The 17460-nt window shown below is 47.9% G+C and overlaps 1 protein-coding gene across 4 annotated transcripts; it reads left to right on the forward strand.

Annotated features, from left to right (window-relative positions):
• The first annotated feature begins 2669 nt into the window (after window positions 1-2669).
• Window positions 2670-12027, forward strand: TPX2 (TPX2, microtubule nucleation factor). 4 transcript variants are annotated; one of them, XM_009282749.2, is made up of 17 exons: window positions 2670-3011; window positions 3285-3410; window positions 3613-3733; window positions 4454-4585; window positions 5094-5144; window positions 5274-5396; window positions 5838-5971; window positions 6303-6457; window positions 6886-7057; window positions 7239-7377; window positions 7918-8158; window positions 8388-8486; window positions 9222-9398; window positions 9542-9688; window positions 10235-10346; window positions 11027-11193; window positions 11616-12020. In XM_009282749.2, exons 1-17 carry the CDS (start codon window positions 2909-2911, stop codon window positions 11724-11726), a joined length of 2310 nt encoding a protein of 769 aa, XP_009281024.1. In that variant the 5' UTR covers window positions 2670-2908; the 3' UTR covers window positions 11727-12020. The 4 variants fall into 4 exon arrangements, with proteins under 4 accessions (XP_009281024.1, XP_009281022.1, XP_009281025.1 ...); XM_009282747.2 differs by having other exon boundaries at window positions 2671-3011; window positions 11006-11193; XM_009282750.2 differs by lacking the exon at window positions 5094-5144 and having other exon boundaries at window positions 2671-3011; window positions 11006-11193; window positions 11616-12027.
• The last annotated feature ends 5433 nt before the right edge of the window (window positions 12028-17460 follow it).

The raw sequence follows: 17460 nt of genomic DNA on the forward strand, positions 1-17460 counted from the left end.
GTGAAGCGCTCCCTTGCGACGCGCTTGGTGCCAAGTTTCACATACTGCAGCTAGGCCAATACTGCGTAGGTCTTGTTGGAGTTACTCCTCTCCAGCCTTGTCTGGCCTAAATGTTTTTGGCAAGAAATTAACAACTACATTGAGAAAAAAGATGCTGAGCACATCTGTGATGGAATTGCGTCAGCATTTTAAAGCTAATTTGGATTAGAGCGAGGTGTGAAGTCATTCCGAAATACCTATTGCACTTGCTGTTGGATCAGTCTTATTCTGGGATAGGAATGCTTGTTCCAATTTAGCTTAATCCTTTTTCAAAGCTAACTAATCTAAATCAGGCCAAGGCACTCTTCTGGAACGTGCCAAAGTGTAGTTGCTCAAAAGAAACCTGGTGTACAGAGAAACTCGTCGTCTATTCCTCTTTGTGGATGTGGTTGTGCTGCTCTGTACAGAAACAGTATGGGGCCGTGGCTGTGCAGCACGTTCAGGTCAGTGAGGGGAGCAGACCTAGAAAGAGAATTAGGGTTTAATTAGGCAGTCACTTTTATCATAGGAATTTGGGCTATTTTTGAAAGCGAGAGGAGGGGATCCTCCTTTCTTGCACCAGCAGTGGTGTGAGCAACTCTCTGCGAACCAGGTGAACGCTGATCCTGCAGAACGGGGGTGAGGGTTCCCCAGCTGGCTCGCTGCGAAGCTCTGCGAACACGAGTGTCGACACGGAAGGTGATGGATGTGGGGGAGAGCAGGGTTACGCTGCAGTTATGCAGGATTATGGTGTGCCTGTAACCACGGTCTGGTAAATGCACACAGTGCCTGCTAATTAGGTAACGTCCCTATTAATGAGAAGAAACTTCTGGACCTCACTTCTGGTGGAAGAGTGCCACAGTGGAGAGAGAGAATTTTGCCTCCTGCTTTTAAAGAAAAGATTGAGATAATGATGGTTCTGCCATCAAAATCATGATCGGGTGTTTTAAAATGCCTCAAGGGAGCGGGCAGCAGGCTTCAGGCTGTACTTGGCTGAGCCTGTTTCGATTGCAGAAGCATTGCAGTGGGCATATCGGAGTGATAAATTACTGTAACATTCCTAACCGACGGGAGCTCAGTCCCAAGCTGAGACGATGGGTGGAGGAGCGAGATGCCTTGCAGTGAACTGCTGCTTCACAGTAAATCCTATTCTGCACCGGGCTCGGAGGATACGTAGGGATTTGAAAAGCGGATGCCATGAGTTCATCTGACTGAAATGGACCCCCTGGAGTTCAGTCACGATAACTTTTACCTCCCCACTGGCTCTTTCAAGAAACTTGGAGTATGAAACTGTGGTGTTGATGCTCTCCCTTTCTTTTCGTGACTATTCGCTTCTCTCTGGGATGGAGGGAGGGGGAGAGAGAAGGGGTCGGTGATGAGGGTGCTAACACTATGAAAGAATACGAACTTTACATGGTAAAAAGCTGGAAACTGCAGCAGCGTAGCTGTGAAACGTGATGCCCGGACCTGCGACGCGGTGGACTGACTGGGGAGGGTGAGGGGAGAATGCAGATGACGCATTTGATTTTTAAAAAAGTAGATAGTGTTGACAGAAACTCTATCTTGATTAAGGGCGGTAGGAAAGCATTTGATTCCAGCCATGTCTTGAGCTCTGTTACAGTTGGTTTTGGCTCTGATTCTTCTGTTTGCCTTCTTTGGGTCCTACCCTGACATCTTCACAGTCATGTAGCTGATGCTTCTCTGCTGACATTCTTCCCCTTAACTAGCGCAATTCTGTGCTGGGGAACTGGAGGCTTCTCGGTGCAGCCATCTTTGGGAGGGAGGGCTGATGATTTACTCTTGAACATTTTCTTATTTATGGAGCGTACTATGTGTGGTCTGCCTAGACAGATGGTTTAGGTCTGAGACTTTGTGGATTAAGCATACACTGCTTTAGAATTGGTTGGACTCATAAAAGCAAAGTTCAGGTGGTTTCCTTAGGGAGTGTTCTATAATACCTCCTCATGGGCTTTGCCTTGCAGCTGTGCGAGGCATCATGAAAGCATGAAAACACCTTTGCAAAAAGGTTTTCTTACGATTTAAGGGTTCATAACTTTGTTGCTGGCTTTATTCCTGTTCCGTTGAGTTTAATATCACCTGTTGACACAGGGACTCCTCCTGCTGTCAGTGCTCTGCTAATTAACTGCAGGGACTGTTCTTGACAGGGTCACAGTGCTTGGTTTGTTTACAGCCTGGCCAGCATCGGGGTAGTGCTGTGGAATGTGGCAAGGGCCCTACGCTGCCCTTCTTCCTACTTTTTGCCCAGCAACAATACTCTACAGAGCTCTCTTCCTGCTTTGGAAATCAATTTACTCTGTAGAAGAGCATGTTTGTGTCATTAGTTCGTGTTTGTAGCCCTTCAGAGGGAGCAAGGCTGCGCTTTGCAGTGCTCTGGAGTCAGCCTCATCACCAGGCTCTTGCTTTATAAATCTGTGTCCTGGTAAGGGTCAGAACTCTTTGCTGCCTGTGGTGAGGGAGGGAAGGGCAAATCAGTCACTCTGGAAAAGCTCTGTACTTTACTTCCTTTTAAAAAATACAGTTCCAGCACCTACAGGTACAAAGAAAAGCTTCAAAATTTGATCTTTTTGTTAGCTTTGAACCTGCAAAGGTCAACAGTGGTAAAAATTCCTTAGCTTTGCCAGTCAGCAGTAGAATAACAAACTGCGTTGCTTATGAGGCATTCTGTCTGAAGGCTGTGAATTGCAAGACAGGAAAATGTACCAAAGACTGTCCCGGCATCTATCTCTAGAAACCAGCGGAGGAAGAGAGGTGGAGAATGATTTAGCTGACACCTGCGTTGGGGTTTGGTATAACAGGTGACCAGTGCTTGTTGTCTAAAGGACTGTAGCAGTGCAAGCGGAGGACTTGCGGGGACAGCGTGAAGGTGAAGATGTCTCACCCAGAATCTCGCTATTCCTTTGATGTCCCAAACCCTTGCATCAACTTTGCGACTCTGAGCGATGATGATGTAGACAATGCAGACTCCTGGTTTGGTAAGTTGCTTCCAACTCCTTGATTTGTTTTCTCTTTCGATGAGGGCTTGGCATGATCCTTGTTTTGGGCCTGGCTTCTGTGCCAGCGCGTTAGTCATGTTGTTAGCTGCATCACTCATCATGCATGGTTTTGTTTGTTGTTGTTTTCTATTTAAACTTTGATTGTCATCTGTAAATTGACAGATCGCTTTGTTAACATCATAATGATATTCTGAGGTACTGTTAAAAATTCCTAACATGGTATGTATAGTGAAAGTCTCTCTTTCCTCACAGACCAAAAAAACAATCTGGAGAATGTCCCTCCTGCGGAAAATCTGGCAAAGGTCTCACAGAACAGCCCTGCTTTTTCAAAGTCTGATACTATTCTGTCTTCTGTCACATCACAAGGAATAACAATGAGTAAGCTGGCCACGGTATGGGGGGGGAGAGAATAAATTTTATCCGCTTCTCACTGGCAAAATGAAAAGGCCTCAGTCTGGCTTTTGTGGGACCATCTTCATATACTGTTGTCTAACAAGGTCTCATGCGGTTTCACTTTAGAATTCCTCTCTGTGTGTGTATATATGTATATATATGAGCTGACATTTGTCATTGTTCTCAGGTGAAAGCTGTAATGAAGAAGATGGTGAAGCAGAATGTGTGCAGGCCAATGTGGTTCCTCAGAATATTGTTGGATCCCTGACAAGCTGGAGGGCTGCTGCTCCTGCTGAGGCCTCTCAAAGGTGAAATACTTGTATTCAGTTTGCGTGAAGATTGATGATGGTGTAACTAAGCAGGTCCTTGCTCTCAGGATCTGCAGTTCTAGCTGTTCTGGGGTCATCCTATGGGTCTGAAGTTCTCCGGCACAGAGATGGTGTATTGGGACAGCTGATCTGCTTGCTAAGCTGGAGGGACAATCTCTAGGGGTGGAAAAGTAACGCAGTGTCTCACATACGCAGGTCCTTCTCTCAGGATCTGCAGTTCTAGCTGTTCTGGGGTCATCCTATGGGTCTGAAGTTCTCCGGCACAGAGATGGTGTATTGGGACAGCTGATCTGCTTGCTAAGCTGGAGGGACAATCTCTAGGGGTGGAAAAGTAACGCAGTGTCTCGCATACTTGTCAAATGAGACTCGGTAGCACTAAGAGCTTCTGGAATGCGAGGACATCTGAAACTGAAGTGGCTTATAAAGTTTCTTTGTTTATATCTGCCTGAGTTGGGCAGAACTCGTTCTTGATATGAATGCAAGGGGCTCTGTATGCTCATATATACCAAAGAATATTAAGTTTATGGATTGTTAAACTTGAATAATTCATGCTGCATTTGGATTGTTGTGTTAAACACACAATTTGCATAGGGGGTATGTTGGAGCTAGGTGATGCACTGACGTAAAAAGTGTTATACAGATCGTGTGTCTTCTCAGACCTGTGGGGAAAGCTAACCTCCATTTTCTGTTCTACTCTAGAGCGGGTAGAAGACAGACTACAAAGCAAAGAAAAACACAGCGATGCAAACAACCAGCTAGAATCAAAGCGGGGAGAAATGCTAATGCCTTGGTTAATAAGGAGGAGGTTCCACCCCTGAAAAAAATGAGAATGTACGTCATCAAAGTCCTTCTGTTTGGGGCTGGGAAGGGGGATACCACTGTTTCTTTGGAAAGGATTTCCACATGGCTGAGAGGGTTCTCACAGGAAGGTTAGGGGGAGGTGACCGAAACCTGATTCCTGATACTGGTTTCACAAACAAGAAGAAATGGCTGTAAGACCTGAAGGAAATGCTCTATTTGGAGGTAGAGATGTGAATGAAGTAAGCTTGGGTTTCTTAAGCTTCTTACTCCATACCCAGAGTCTGTCAGCTAGCTTTAAATTTGGCTCAACTTGTCCATCAGGAAGTCATCGGGCAGTCATAAGCTATGAAAGAGTCACAGCTAAAATATTTCTCAAATTAGCTTAACCGCTAAGATATCGTATGGTGATAAGCTTGAGGTCAGGAATTTGAAGTGCGATCTTTCAAACGCTGCCATACCTGGATGAACTACAGTACACCTACCTCCTCAAGAAAAGCCTAAGTTCCAAAAACTCAGTAATTCATCTTCCCTTCTACAGCTGTAGATCAGCAGGGAAAACTGGACCATCTACACCTGGGCCCGTGGTGAGGTAAGGCTGGTCTGGCATTAGAACTCACCAGGTGTTGGGATGTTACGCATGGTGGTGAGAGCTGCAGGTGATCTTTCATTTAGAGCACAGTTAACTTGAGTGGTTTGCCATAATGACTTGCTACCTTAGTTCTAGCAGCGGAGAGAAGCTGACAGAAGTATCCACGAAGAGAGAGCCCCTGCAGAATCCTGACCTCTCCCCAGGGAGAGGGAAAAGCAAGCTGACCATGCCCTCCACGCCAACAGTGTTAAAGTACGTAGCTTTCTTGTGACTTGTCTTTGCTAATCACAGTTGATTTAGGTGACAGCCCTGGCTAGAGTATTTTCAAGTTCAACTTAGCATGTGATGGTATCACATTTAGTAAACACCAGATCAAGACAACAATATTAGGATGAAGTGTACTTCACCAACTGAACCTGTGCAAAGGAAAGCTTTTGCTTTTAATTTGAGGGAAAAATTGTTCTTGCTGATGGATGAAGCGTGCATACAGCAAACGTGTATGCAGGATAGCAGTTAGCTGCAAGCTTTCTTGAGCAAACAAAATCCAAACAGATCTTTTCTAAGGAGTATAGTTTTATAATGAGTGATGCTCCTGCAGTGAAGTCGGAGATAAGCATGTTCCTTTGCACTAACATCGTGCTAATAACCAGTGAAGCAGGAAGGCATAGCTCAGTCTTCAACGTGCTTCTGCAGGAGGACCAATCTTTCTGGCAAGCTGAAGAGTACAGAGAAGCTGGAGCTGGAAAAGATGCAGCAGTTGCAGCGGGAGGTTATGGAGCTGCGGAAGAAGAATGAGGAGTCTCTGAAAGCAGCTATTGCTGGAGCAGGTGGGCTCTAGCTGAATTGCAAATTGAAGCTGTACTGGGCTCAGCTGGAGAGCGCTGCATAGAGCTGTACAAGTACCTTTAAAAACAAACATTCCAGACTTTGTAATAAGTATTAGGATTAGGTGGCTTTTAATGTAGTTCAGCCCCTAAACTGCCTGGAAACAGGTTTGTTTGGTTTTTGTCATGTTTTGAAAGGTTATAGATGAGTTCTCCAAAAACTGTTCAAGTTTATTAGAAAGTAAATGCCTTCTCCACCCCCCCACCCCCACAAATCCTCCCTGCGCCCCCCGCCACCCAAGGCTTCCAGACCTTACATGCTCTCTTTCTTTAGGACAACCTGTGAAGAGAACTGTTGGTCAAGTAACAAAGCCAATTGACTTCCACTTCTGCACAGAGAACAGAATTAAACATGTGGAAAGCCAGCCTGAGAACGAGTACAAGGAACTGGATTTTGCAGCAGTACTGAGAAAGCATCATCCTCCTCCAGTGAGAACCAGAATATTGCCAGCAGTCAGCTGATTAATTCTTGACCTCACCTTCTTTCTGCTTTTGCAACACACGTGCTGCTGGTAACCCGCAAAAAGGGTTACCATAGGAGAGGCAAGCGTTGTGCAAACGTAACTGTTAGCTCACTGCGTTGCCACAAGACTCTAAAGGACCCTTTTCAAAAGGGCCCTTTAATGTCATATCTTCTGGTCATTACACTTTGTGCTTTAATCTTCCACTTCATACAGTTTCCAAATATGACCAGCTTGTGCACGTTCAGACAATTAAGACTTATGTCTAATGTTAAGTGTTGTTATCTTTTTCAATAAGGGGAAGGGACAGATACTGTGAATCAGTGGGGAAAGGAAATGTCATCGAAGCATCCTGTGTTAAAGGGCCATAATGACTGTAGTTTTTCTTGTCTCCAGGGGCAAATGCCGAAGGGACCCACTATGCCCAAACCTTTCAATCTGTCCCAGGGAAACAAAAGAAAACTCGAAGAAACCACATCAGAGTATGTGCCCCTTGCTGAGCAGGTAGAAGCATTCCAAAAACGCACACCCTCTCGTTACCATTTGAGGAGCAGGAAATCTGGTGAAGGTGAGCAGTCCTGGCTATGTCCAGCCAGGAGGCTGTCCACAGAGATGGTGGTAGAGCAAGAACGATGCTTTGACTACTGAGCGTCTGTTGCAGGCCTTGCCACTAACTGCCTACTGAGCAGTGTCTGCGTCTGTTGCAGGCCTTGCCACTAACTGCTAGTCTCTGTGACTTGAATTTATAGGCCCAGTTCCAGGAAAGTTGGTGAAGGCTTGGCTTACAAACCCTAAAACACCAGTGCTTCTAACAAAGCAGCGCTTCAGGCCTGTCACCTGCAAAACTACAGCGGAGTTAGAAGCAGAGGAAATGGAGAAAATTCAACAGTAAGTAAAGGTTTACTCTAGTCCTCCAAGAGAGAATTTTACCACACTGGAAATATCTTTCAGATGCCAAAATATCACTTCTCAGGAATACCCTTTATGCATAAAAGAATGAGTAGCATAAAAACACTGAGATTCTTTCAGCTTGTGAATAATCCTATGGCTCTAATTGCAGGGATGTGAAAAGTAGCCAATTCATTTTGAAGAAGGTGTTCTTAGGAGAGCTGATCTTGGGTTGAGTACAGCTTATGATTAGTTAAGCAAACCCAGTATAGCAGTACAGCCTGCGTACACGTCAAAACTCTTCTGTAGACAGTTTTTAGATTTCCAAGAAAGCAATCCGTAAGGTTTTCCTTAATGTCTTGCTGTTTCAAAAGCAAAGGAGGAGTTGCTAACTAGAGCTGTGCACTGTGTAGCGTGTGTGTGGCACAACTGCTTCTGTACCTGACTGTTGCTCTTTTATGCTGAGAGAGAAGCCGTTTGCTAGAAGCTGCATCTTGCCGGGTACAATATGTGGTGACTATCTCCGTCTTTCCTGCGTAGGTACAAATTCAAAGCACAAGAACTCGATTACAAAATCTTTGAGGGTGGACCACTCCTGCCCAAGAAACCCCCTGTGAAGGAACTCACACAACCCGTTGGCTTTGAGTTGGAAATAGAAAAAAGGATTCAGGAGCGTGAGAGTAAGAAACAGCAGGAGCGTGAGAGTAAGCAACAGCAGGAGGAAGAGCACTTTGAATTCCATTCCAGGCCATGTCCAAGGAAAATCCTGGAGGACGTTGTGGTAAGAAGTCTAGTAATACCCAGACCTGGGAATTAGGACTGAGGTGGCAATTAGCTTCAAAATGTCCGTAGCTGTGTTGTATTATGTATTTAATAACATTCAGTAAACACTATCTGTCATTAGGTAAGGACCGCAATGGGTGCGTACTGTGCTATGTCAGGTTGTTTCTCTGTAGCGCTTTTGCTTGGCACTTGGGCTTGGGTAACTCCTTACTGGCTCTTCTGAACAGGGCGTTCCAGAGAAGAAAGTGCTTCCTGTCACAGTCCCCAAGTCTCCAGTCTTCACCTTGAAAAGCAGAACCCGAATGCCTGGCAGGGGTGAAGAAAAGGTAACTGTTGTGAACGGGCTGTAGTCAAGCCTTCTGGTCCCACCACGGTGACTGCCTTGGCCAGCCCGCTGTACCTCTGCCAGTTGGATGTGATGGTCTGGTTCGGTTAGCCCCTTCCCTCCTGTTAGGCAGTTCCTCCCGTGGTCATCTTTCTCTGTGCCGTTCCCTTCTAACGATCTAGTTGCTGCTACTCATTTTACAGAAACTGAATTCTCATACAAAATGAAATAATTCAATTTAAACACGAGGGCACTGACTAGGGTTTCTGAGATGTTGCTGCTATGAATGAGGAAGGTAAACTGCTTAGATTTCTAAAGGACGTTGCCTTTCGCTATTCTGTTATTGAGAAGGGCAGATATTGCACGTGACCTTTCTTCTCCCCGCAGTCACTCTAGATCCCTGGAGGTGGGGAGCAGGATTCAGAACGCATCATGTCCTTCTTCCTTTCCCTCTTGTGAAGAGGGCTTTAAAGAATTACGGTCTAATTTGGATGAGTACTAGAACTTGATAGCGGTTTGGAAAGAGGAAGAACTTGCCTGTGGTTCAGGATACCTGTAAACTGGTGCTTTTTGGATTCCTAATTTTTGCAGTGTCCAGAGTGTTTGCTTGACGCTGTTGTGACCCTTATTAAAGGAACTCTAGTATTCATGGCTTTGTTTGGCAGGAGCTGTAGTCTTTCTACGAAAATCAAAAAATCTGGTGCTGTGTCAGATCCTAACACTAATATCCCTTTAGGAACAAGAGGTGGTCCCTGTGATCAAAGCTAACCATATGCCACATTATGGAGTGCCCTTCAAACCTAAAATGCCAGAGCAGAGGCATGTGGAAGTTTGCCCCTTCTCTTTCGATGCCCGTGACAGAGAGAGGCAAATACAAAAAGAGAAAAAAATAGAAGAATTGCAGAAGGAAGAGGTAAGAACTAAAAGCTGCCTTGGATTCCATGCCTTAAGTAAAAAGGGTGTGGCAGGACTTGCCTCTTGCTGTTGGCTGTTAAACTTCCAAAGCTTCATGCCTTTGAGGAAGGGGCAAGAAATATTTCAAGTTGTTTCTTTCAGGTGCCAAAGTTCAAAGCGCTACCTCTGCCTTACTTTGACCACATTAAGCTGCCAGAAAAGAAGGTCAAAAACCCAACTCAGCCTGAACCGTTCAATCTGCAGGTTGATGAACGGGGAGCTGCCAAGCTGCAGAGCTGGAAACAGCAGGTAGGATGAAAAGAATAACAGGTATGACCAGACTTAAAGCAGCTAGTGGAGTTGTGATTGACTTCAGGGAGTGTCCTGCTTGAGTTGAATCAGGATCTGAGTTTGAGCAATGAATTATTCCGTCCTTGGCATGAGACTTGTGCTATGGGTTAAGGATTGGTGGATTGGGTTTTTCTTCTCCCTTTATGGTAAGTGGTGGGATTTACCATGCTGCATGAACACCTGTGGGGTATTTTCTAAGCAGCAACTATGTGCAGCTGGATCCCTTTGCTGACCACCTCTGTGCTTGGGGATTTATTGATGTATAAATAATATACTGCTTTTCTCATGTGAAATCTGCAGTGGACACCTGAAATTTTCTTCAGGCTATTTTTGGCAAAAGTAACTGGCGGGCAACAAGTGACACAACTTTTTGGCTTTAATATAATTTTCTACGCAAATGACTTGATCTAAGTCAAACTGGCTTTTCCAGTGTTAGGAATGCTGAAGTCTGGGAGATGGTCTTTTTGTTATGACTGGCGCTTGATGGGCTTTCTTCTCTTGCAGCTTAAAGAAGACATGAAAAGGCAGAAAGATGCGGCATGTTTTAAAGCTCGTCCCAACACTGTGATGTACCAGGAGCCTTTTGTGCCTAAAAAGGAAAATAAGTTGTTGTCAGGTAGAGTTACAAGTACTTGCTACGCAGGCTTGGCTGATAACTCAGAACTGATGCAATTAAATGATGTTTAGACTGGCTGTTGCCTCTTCTTTATCAGTGCAGCCAGTAGTTCTGTGCGCTTAATCAACTAATTTCCTAACAGCTTGTGTCCCCAGGGAGTGGGAGAGTTTCCTCTCCACTGCCCCCCTGTCCTGCACTAACATGGCAGCTGTATTTAACAGCTACGCTGCAATTGGCGGATGATTGATGTGTGCTAGCTTGGGATAAGGGTAAATAGTATGCGAGGAGCTCCCTGTAGAGACAGCTGGCAGTTCTGCAGCAGCTGTCAGTCTCTTCCTCCCATTTCTAATGAGATTAAGGCATCTACAAGCTTAGGGTAGACTAAACTTTGTAGGGTATAGAACCTGCCGAAAACTTGCTTGTACTAACAATTGTGTGCTTGCTCCCTCCTGTGAGAACACCCGTGACGGGGTAATGTCTGCACTAACACTGCTCATGTTTGGGCGTAAGGTTTTATCTTCTCCTGAAGCCTGGAGGTATCTACTAACTACCCTTGCAAGTGAAGCGCTCCAGAGGGAGGCTTCCATTTGACATTAGTATTGTTCTGCTTTACCTGACTGTCTTTGCACCAACGTTATCTCCTCTACTTCTAAACTTAGAGAGCCTTTCTGGTTCCATAGTTCCTGAAAGTTTTGAGCTGGCAACAGAAAAAAGAGCTAAAGAGCGGCAAGAATTCGAAAAACGATTGGCAGACATAGAAGCCATAAGGGAGAGACATCAAGAGCAGGTCAGGCAGCGACAAGAGGAGCGTGAAAAGGAGGAAGTTGCTAAGCTAAGGCAAGAACTGGTAAGTGAGTTATTTCTGAACAGGGGCTGTAAAGTAACCCAAAAGGATGTGTGAATGCACTAAATGAGCTAATGTCAATGTTGAGCTGCAGTAAGACTGTCTTTTCAAGTTTCCCTGTTGCAAGCTGACTCCTCATTAACTTTACAACTGGCCTTAAAAAAAAAAAAAGGCAGCTCTGCTGAGGTGGCTGATTTTTGGAGCTGTACACGCGTAGTCGTTGGAGCAGAATGATCTCTGTAGAATCCACAACCCCAAAGAGTGCCTTGCATGTTCCTGGTGGCTCACTCCAGGGCCCTAGGTGGTGTGGTAGTCTTGTAGACGGACGCCTGCCTTCATCCCACCGCTGGCTTGCCTGCAAGTTTCAGCTTCACATAATTGCAACCATTTGCTTCATTTTGTCCTTGATTTTTTTTTTTTTACAGGTTCACAAGGCAAACCCAATACGCAAATACCGCAGCGTAGAAGTGAAGCCCAGTGATCAGCCACTGACTATACCGAAGTCTCCCAGCTTCTCGGATAGATTCCGGTGCTGATATGCAACCACTTGATAGTAGGAGGGAGATCCCATCCTTCTCTAATCTCTTGATAGGCAGAGAGGGAACAGTTGTTTTTACGTGACTGCTCAGTCTCAGCTCTACACTTGGTTCCATTATTGTTATATTGAGTAGTTTAACCACCTGAGGCAGGTGGCTGAGGCACGGCATACAGGCAGTGCCATACAGTCTCCACGGCCTCGCTTCACATCTAGACTTCTTGTTCTCTAAAAACTAAACCAGGTTTTGATATTGTATACAAATATTTTATAATGGAACTAAATAAAAATTCCTAATCTGATCGCTGTCTCTTGCTAGTGGGCTGAATCCCTTTCCTGCAGAAGAGTTTTTGGTAAAGGGCACTCGGTGAACACACAGGGGGGTGTGCATCTGGAAGAGCCCGCTTGTCTTTGTACATCTAAGTGTTGGTTTCAAGTGTCTGTTTCTTAGGCTTTTAGTATATATTAAGCTTGAGGTTGTGTAATGTGGCTTCTGCAAGCTGGCATATTGCAGGTCTGACCTTTCTTGTTGATGTTTAGATGAGTGCTAATATGAATCTTGCCCGCACTTTAAAGTAGTTCCCTGTGTATATTAGAGCATTAAACCTTCTGCTGTTTTATAGCTGAAGTCATTCTATTTGGGGAACCACTTAACTGGCAAATGACTTGCTGTAAGCTGCCTCCCTGGCTCCTGCCAGCGCAGTTATCTTGGCTAAAGACGCATCGTCTCCTAGCCAGTCTAGCGCAGCTAGCAGAACTAAATATAGACCGAGTGCTCTAATGTGCTGGAGGACAAAACTTCCAGCACTGTGAAGAGGTGATCGAGTTTAGATTAAAATTTACTAAGAATTATTTCTTACCTTAGCGTTGTGATATGATTTCTTACCTTGTAAGACTGTTTTAGGCCTTTCCTTGGACTTGTCCTAACAAGAAAGGTAACTCCAGAAGGCCGTGTGAGGGCAAGAAGGGGTTAGGGACACAACTACTCCAAATGATGCTCTCGGAGGCCGCTGCTGACAGGTCTGCCTTGCTGTTACCCGTTCTGCGAACTCAGGTGATCCTGTGGTGCTGTTTCCTGAGCCGAAAAGGGACTTGCAAAAAAAAAAAAAGGCTGGTATGGCAGGTCACGGGAGCCGTGCTTGAAGCCGTCGGCAGAAGGAATGAGAGCAAGCCCCCTCTAGTTGAGGTTTGGAAACATAAAGCTCTTTGGGCTGGCTTGGCTTCTCGTGGCTGTAATGAGATGGAGGCTTTGCCTCTCCCACGTTTATGCGTCTCTCGCGCTTGCGGGAACCCGTGTGAGCTGGGCTGCTCGCTGCTGCTGTGGTGCTGCTCTGAACAGAGGAAAACAGAATTAATGTGTCCCGGTAGGACAAACTCTTGTTTCCTGTTTGGGGGTTATGGAAAACATTTGCTCTCACTTCCTCTGAATTTGGATACCATTGGAGAAGTATTCTTAGAGTGTGTGGCCTTTTATTCAGATTTTTGTTTGGGTGGAGAAGGGAGGGAGTTCAAACTTGTTAGGTGTCGGACTCCAGCCAAGGCGTAGGGTAAGAGGTACTGTCTCATTATCCTTGCCAAAGTGTATCAAGCAATTTCTAGTGTTTTACTCCTGATCTGAGAGAGAGAACAGAGGCAGAAAGTCCTCGGAGCGCTAAATTCAAAGACGAACACTTATTGTACCTGAGGAGGACGTTTCTGCAGGAATTCTAAAAAGTGATACCACTGCAAGAATGGCAGCCGCAGCCAGCAGCGAGCGTTTTGTATGGGTGTACTGAACTTCAGCGCCTCAAAGAGCACCAGCCTCAAACTTCTCTGCTTGGATTAAAAGAGAGGAAAAGTCTTTAAAAGAATAAAAATAAAGGTATTGTGCAGTTAATAACTGAGGAACTGGAGAACAAGGTATTTCGAGGAAGCATGTTGGTACTAAAGGATGAATGACCCCGCGACAGCATGGCCTCTTCAGAACTGTGAGCCAAGAGACAAGGCTCCTTTTTGCCAAAGTTTCGGCTTTTCCTTCCTTTCTCTTGAGGACCTTTTTGTGGCTGGGGGGGGGGGGCGGCCCGCAGGGTGTGACTCTTCATCCGCAGCTTCAGCTGCATTTTGCTGACATGGCCGATAGCCCCATGTCGCTGAGCTGAGGGTACCGGGGCGGGGGACACACACACACAGATGGGGGACTGTCAGCAACAGCCTGGCCGAAAGGCTGTTTGTCACAGGTAAACGTGACAGCCCTGCTGACGTACAAACTACAGGAATGACTGGAGCAAGGGAGCTTGTAAGCATCCTCTTCCTGCAAACCCCTCGGATCTGTGTGGGTCTGACCCAAAGGCACGCGGGTTTTCCCCTCGGTCTGTCTTAACCTTACTCCTGCGGCAGTGGAGCTGTTACACGTGATCCGCTGGACGGGGACGTGGCAGGACCTTGAATGCGCAGTCAAGGAAACTTCTGCGGCCTTGAGTGCCAGCTCCTCTGGAGCGGGCGGAGTGGGGGCAGCAGGAGCAGCAAATATTTATGGAGAGTCAGAGGAAAGCCTTGAGCAACGATGAGCTGCAGAAGAATGTAAAGGCAAGCAAGATAACAAGGCTGCTGAGCTGGAGCAGACACCAATCCCTGAAGGACGGAGCAACTGGATTTCCGTGACGGCCCTACGTGGCCTCTGCTTCGGACTTGAGGAAGGGTTTGTATGCCTGATGGCTTGTCGGTTTTTCCCAATGGTATCGTTGGGTCTAATAAAAGATATTGCCTCTTCCCGCAAACAGGGCCTCTTATATTCCTCATACGCTGCAAACTTAGTGAAAGGGAGCCTCGGGCTGCCGTGCCCTACACGGGTATCGGGCGTTTGGCAGAGCTCTCTGGAGTCACCCAGCGGATTCTCACAGGCTGGTGGGTGGTTAGTGTAACCTGCCCCCTTAATTAGGGGGAGAGTGGTGACGTGCTGGAAAAACTGCTCTGGTGTAGAAAATGTGTAAATGATGGGTGTCCTGGAGGAGCTGAATCTTGCTGAGGACGGGGTTCAGTTAAGGCTTCAACAGCAATACAGTGGCAGGGGGTTTTTCCAGTCCCCGCCGAGGGGAGGTAGAGTAGAAGTGGGAGAATAAAGTTACAGGACTGGAGCAGGAGACCGGGATTTAACCGAGTGCTGTCTCGGCACACGCCTTTAGGGTAGGTTGACAAACTGATGTAAAAATCTATATTCTTGCTGTGTGGATTTCGCAAAAATAGTCTTGTATTCAAAAACTCAAAACTCATCACCTTTATGAGTGTGCCTTGAGAGCAAGTGGGGCTGGAAGGAGGGGTCATCAAGGAGAGCTGGGTACAAAATCTTCCTCTGATGCATTTCTAGGTGAGTTGTTACCAAAGTCGTTTGCTCAACTCAGACTAGAGCTGGAACTGAAAGGCAGCCAATGCTTTTCTGGACTTTTATGTTGAAGGGTAGCTGAGAGTTGCAAGTTCTTATTAGATGGTGAATGAGATTCTTCTGAAAAGTCTTGATGCTGCTCTCAAAACCGCAGCTTTGGTTCTCGCTGGCCTCTCTGCTGGCATACCTTGCCGGCTGCCAGCGTGGCCTGGCATGAAGCTGGCAAGGACAGCCTGCGCGTGGGCAGGTCCTGGTGATCCAGATCCATGCTCGGTGCTCCCTGGTGTGGCTGCTGGCCGCCGCGTTGCTGTCCTCGAGACGCTGCATAGCTCTGGAAGCTCTTTTAATGATGTTGGGATTTTTTTTTTTCCTTGTCTTTCCCCATCACCTCGATGGGACCTGTCACGACACGGTGGCAGCTGGTCCGGGGAAGTCCTGGGTGCTGATGGAAGCAGTTAAGCTGCTCGACCGCGTGCCCGGGTTGGTCCCCACCGGGGCGGGCTGGCTGGCTTGTGTTACAGTGGCACGGCTGGGATTCAGGTCGGGGATGTTGTTCTCGCCTGCCCTGCCGCTCGATTTAGACGGGGTGTAGGGTTTCCTGGAGAACGGGCAGGGCTTGGCTGTGCAGAGAGCCTCCCTTTACCCGTGAAAAGCATAAAGGTTAAAGTGTGCTGCCAAAGTTGTGACAACCGCGTAGCTAGGGAACTGGCGTGCTTGATGCTTTGCCAGATATCCCCAGGACAGGCTGTTTTCCAGCTGCAGCCAACGTAGGCTCTGGCTCAAGTTCCTGAATGGGGAGGGAAAAAAAAAAAGAAACCAAACCACAAAACCACCCCAGCCTGAGAAACCTCGGTGGTGGTTGGTTTGCTTCTGTGCTCTGCAGAGACCTGGAGCACCATGCTGCTCATTGGGTGTAGGTTTTTTTTTTTTAGACCAAGGCATCCGAAATCCTGGTGGGCAGCAGCTATTGCCCTTCAATACTACAAATCTTTCTTGCGAGGGGACTGTTTTCAGCTTATTTCCCTTTGCCCACAAATTAATTTTGTTTTGTAACGGTGCCAAACCGTAGGACGCTCATCCTTCACACACACCTCCTTTGGAGAACCATTTCTATGGCTCCCCAGCACCGCAGTGCCCGCTCTCAGAGCTTTGCTTCCTTGCCTTGTCCCAAGGCTTCGTGCCCGGACACCAACCCTGACTCTCAGTGAGCGTGTAAGATTGCAAGCACCCCGGTTAGGCTGGCCGGCTTCCAGGCAGGCACTCCTGCTCTCCTTGGAGAATTTTATTCCAGCTTCCACTGCGCCAACCGGTCCGAGGGGGCTGCAGGGCACGGCTGCGGCGCGTGGGCTCCTGCTCCCCTGCCTTGTGAGTGGATGCGCTCCTTCCACCCGAGGCTTGCCGGGACGGTGCAGAGTTGAAGGCTGGTGGAACGGTGGCAGCGCATGCCTGAAGTGACATCGGTGGCCTCCAGGTGCCTGGCAGCCCTCAGCCGGAGGAGGGGAGAGGCAATTCCAAACTGTACGTTGGCGACGACAGTCGGTGGGCAGTCCCCGCTGCCCGAGGCACGACATCTAGCCAGTTATTCATGCAGGCGTGCCCTGCGGAGGCTGAGTTGGGGGGACTCCCGCTTGCCATGGGAGCGGTGGCTGCCAGGAGTGGGCAGCGCAGGTGCCATCGTCCCCGAGAGCTGCGGATGCTGGTGATGCTCCAACCTCTGCACGTACACGACTGCATCGGCACCGCTGGTGTGCCTACTCCTCTGTGACCCCTGTTGGTTCTTATCACGTTCCAGGTCCTGCCCCTGGTCTCAGGAAGAGGGACACTCGACAGCTCAAGCATGGAGCTGGGCTCGCTGAAGCCACACATCTGAGCTGCGAAGGCCAGAGTGGGAGAGCCCCGTGTCTGCTCAGGAGCCTCTGGCTGCGTCCAGCTGAGCAAGTGTTGCTCTTGCGTTGAGGTGGTGGTGGTGGGTGCCTGAGATGCTTCTGCCAACCTACCGCTGCTGAGGGGCTGCTGGTGTTGCTGTCAGGGCTAGCTGGGATCCAGAGGAGGCAGCTCCAGCCATGAGTTTCACTTTCTCCTTAGCTTAAACCTTTCCTGTGAGCTGCCTGCCCGGCAGGGCTGCAAGCCACTGCCGGAGGCCGGAGGGGGAAGGCTCCTTTGTGCAGTGCTGCGATCGAGGCAAGCACTGGCTCGTTCCTCTGCTCTCCAGCCGCCACCTGAGGTGAGAGCAGCATCTCTCCCGCAGGCGAGGCATGTACCGGCCTTGGGCTTGGGCTTGGGCTCTTGCCCGTGGCAGGGGAAGGGCTTGAGGGGGAACCTCCCCCCCCCCCCCCCCCCCCCCCCCCCCCCCCCCCCCCCCCCCCCCCCCCCCCCC

Source organism: Aptenodytes forsteri, unplaced genomic scaffold (genome assembly GCF_000699145.1).
Source record: "Aptenodytes forsteri isolate BGI_AS27 unplaced genomic scaffold, ASM69914v1 Scaffold422, whole genome shotgun sequence".
NCBI classification, from domain to species: Eukaryota; Metazoa; Chordata; class Aves; order Sphenisciformes; family Spheniscidae; genus Aptenodytes; species Aptenodytes forsteri.

Bases quoted from the DNA above. Each gene is read 5' to 3' on its own strand.
- TPX2 (XM_009282747.2), top strand. From the start codon at position 2,909: ATGTCTCACCCAGAATCTCGCTATTCCTTTGATGTCCCAAACCCTTGC. The intron at 6,458-6,885 runs GTGAGAACCAGA...TCTTGTCTCCAG, and splicing joins GAAAGCATCATCCTCCTCCA to GGGCAAATGCCGAAGGGACC. The intron at 8,159-8,387 runs GTAAGAAGTCTA...TCTTCTGAACAG, and splicing joins AAATCCTGGAGGACGTTGTG to GGCGTTCCAGAGAAGAAAGT.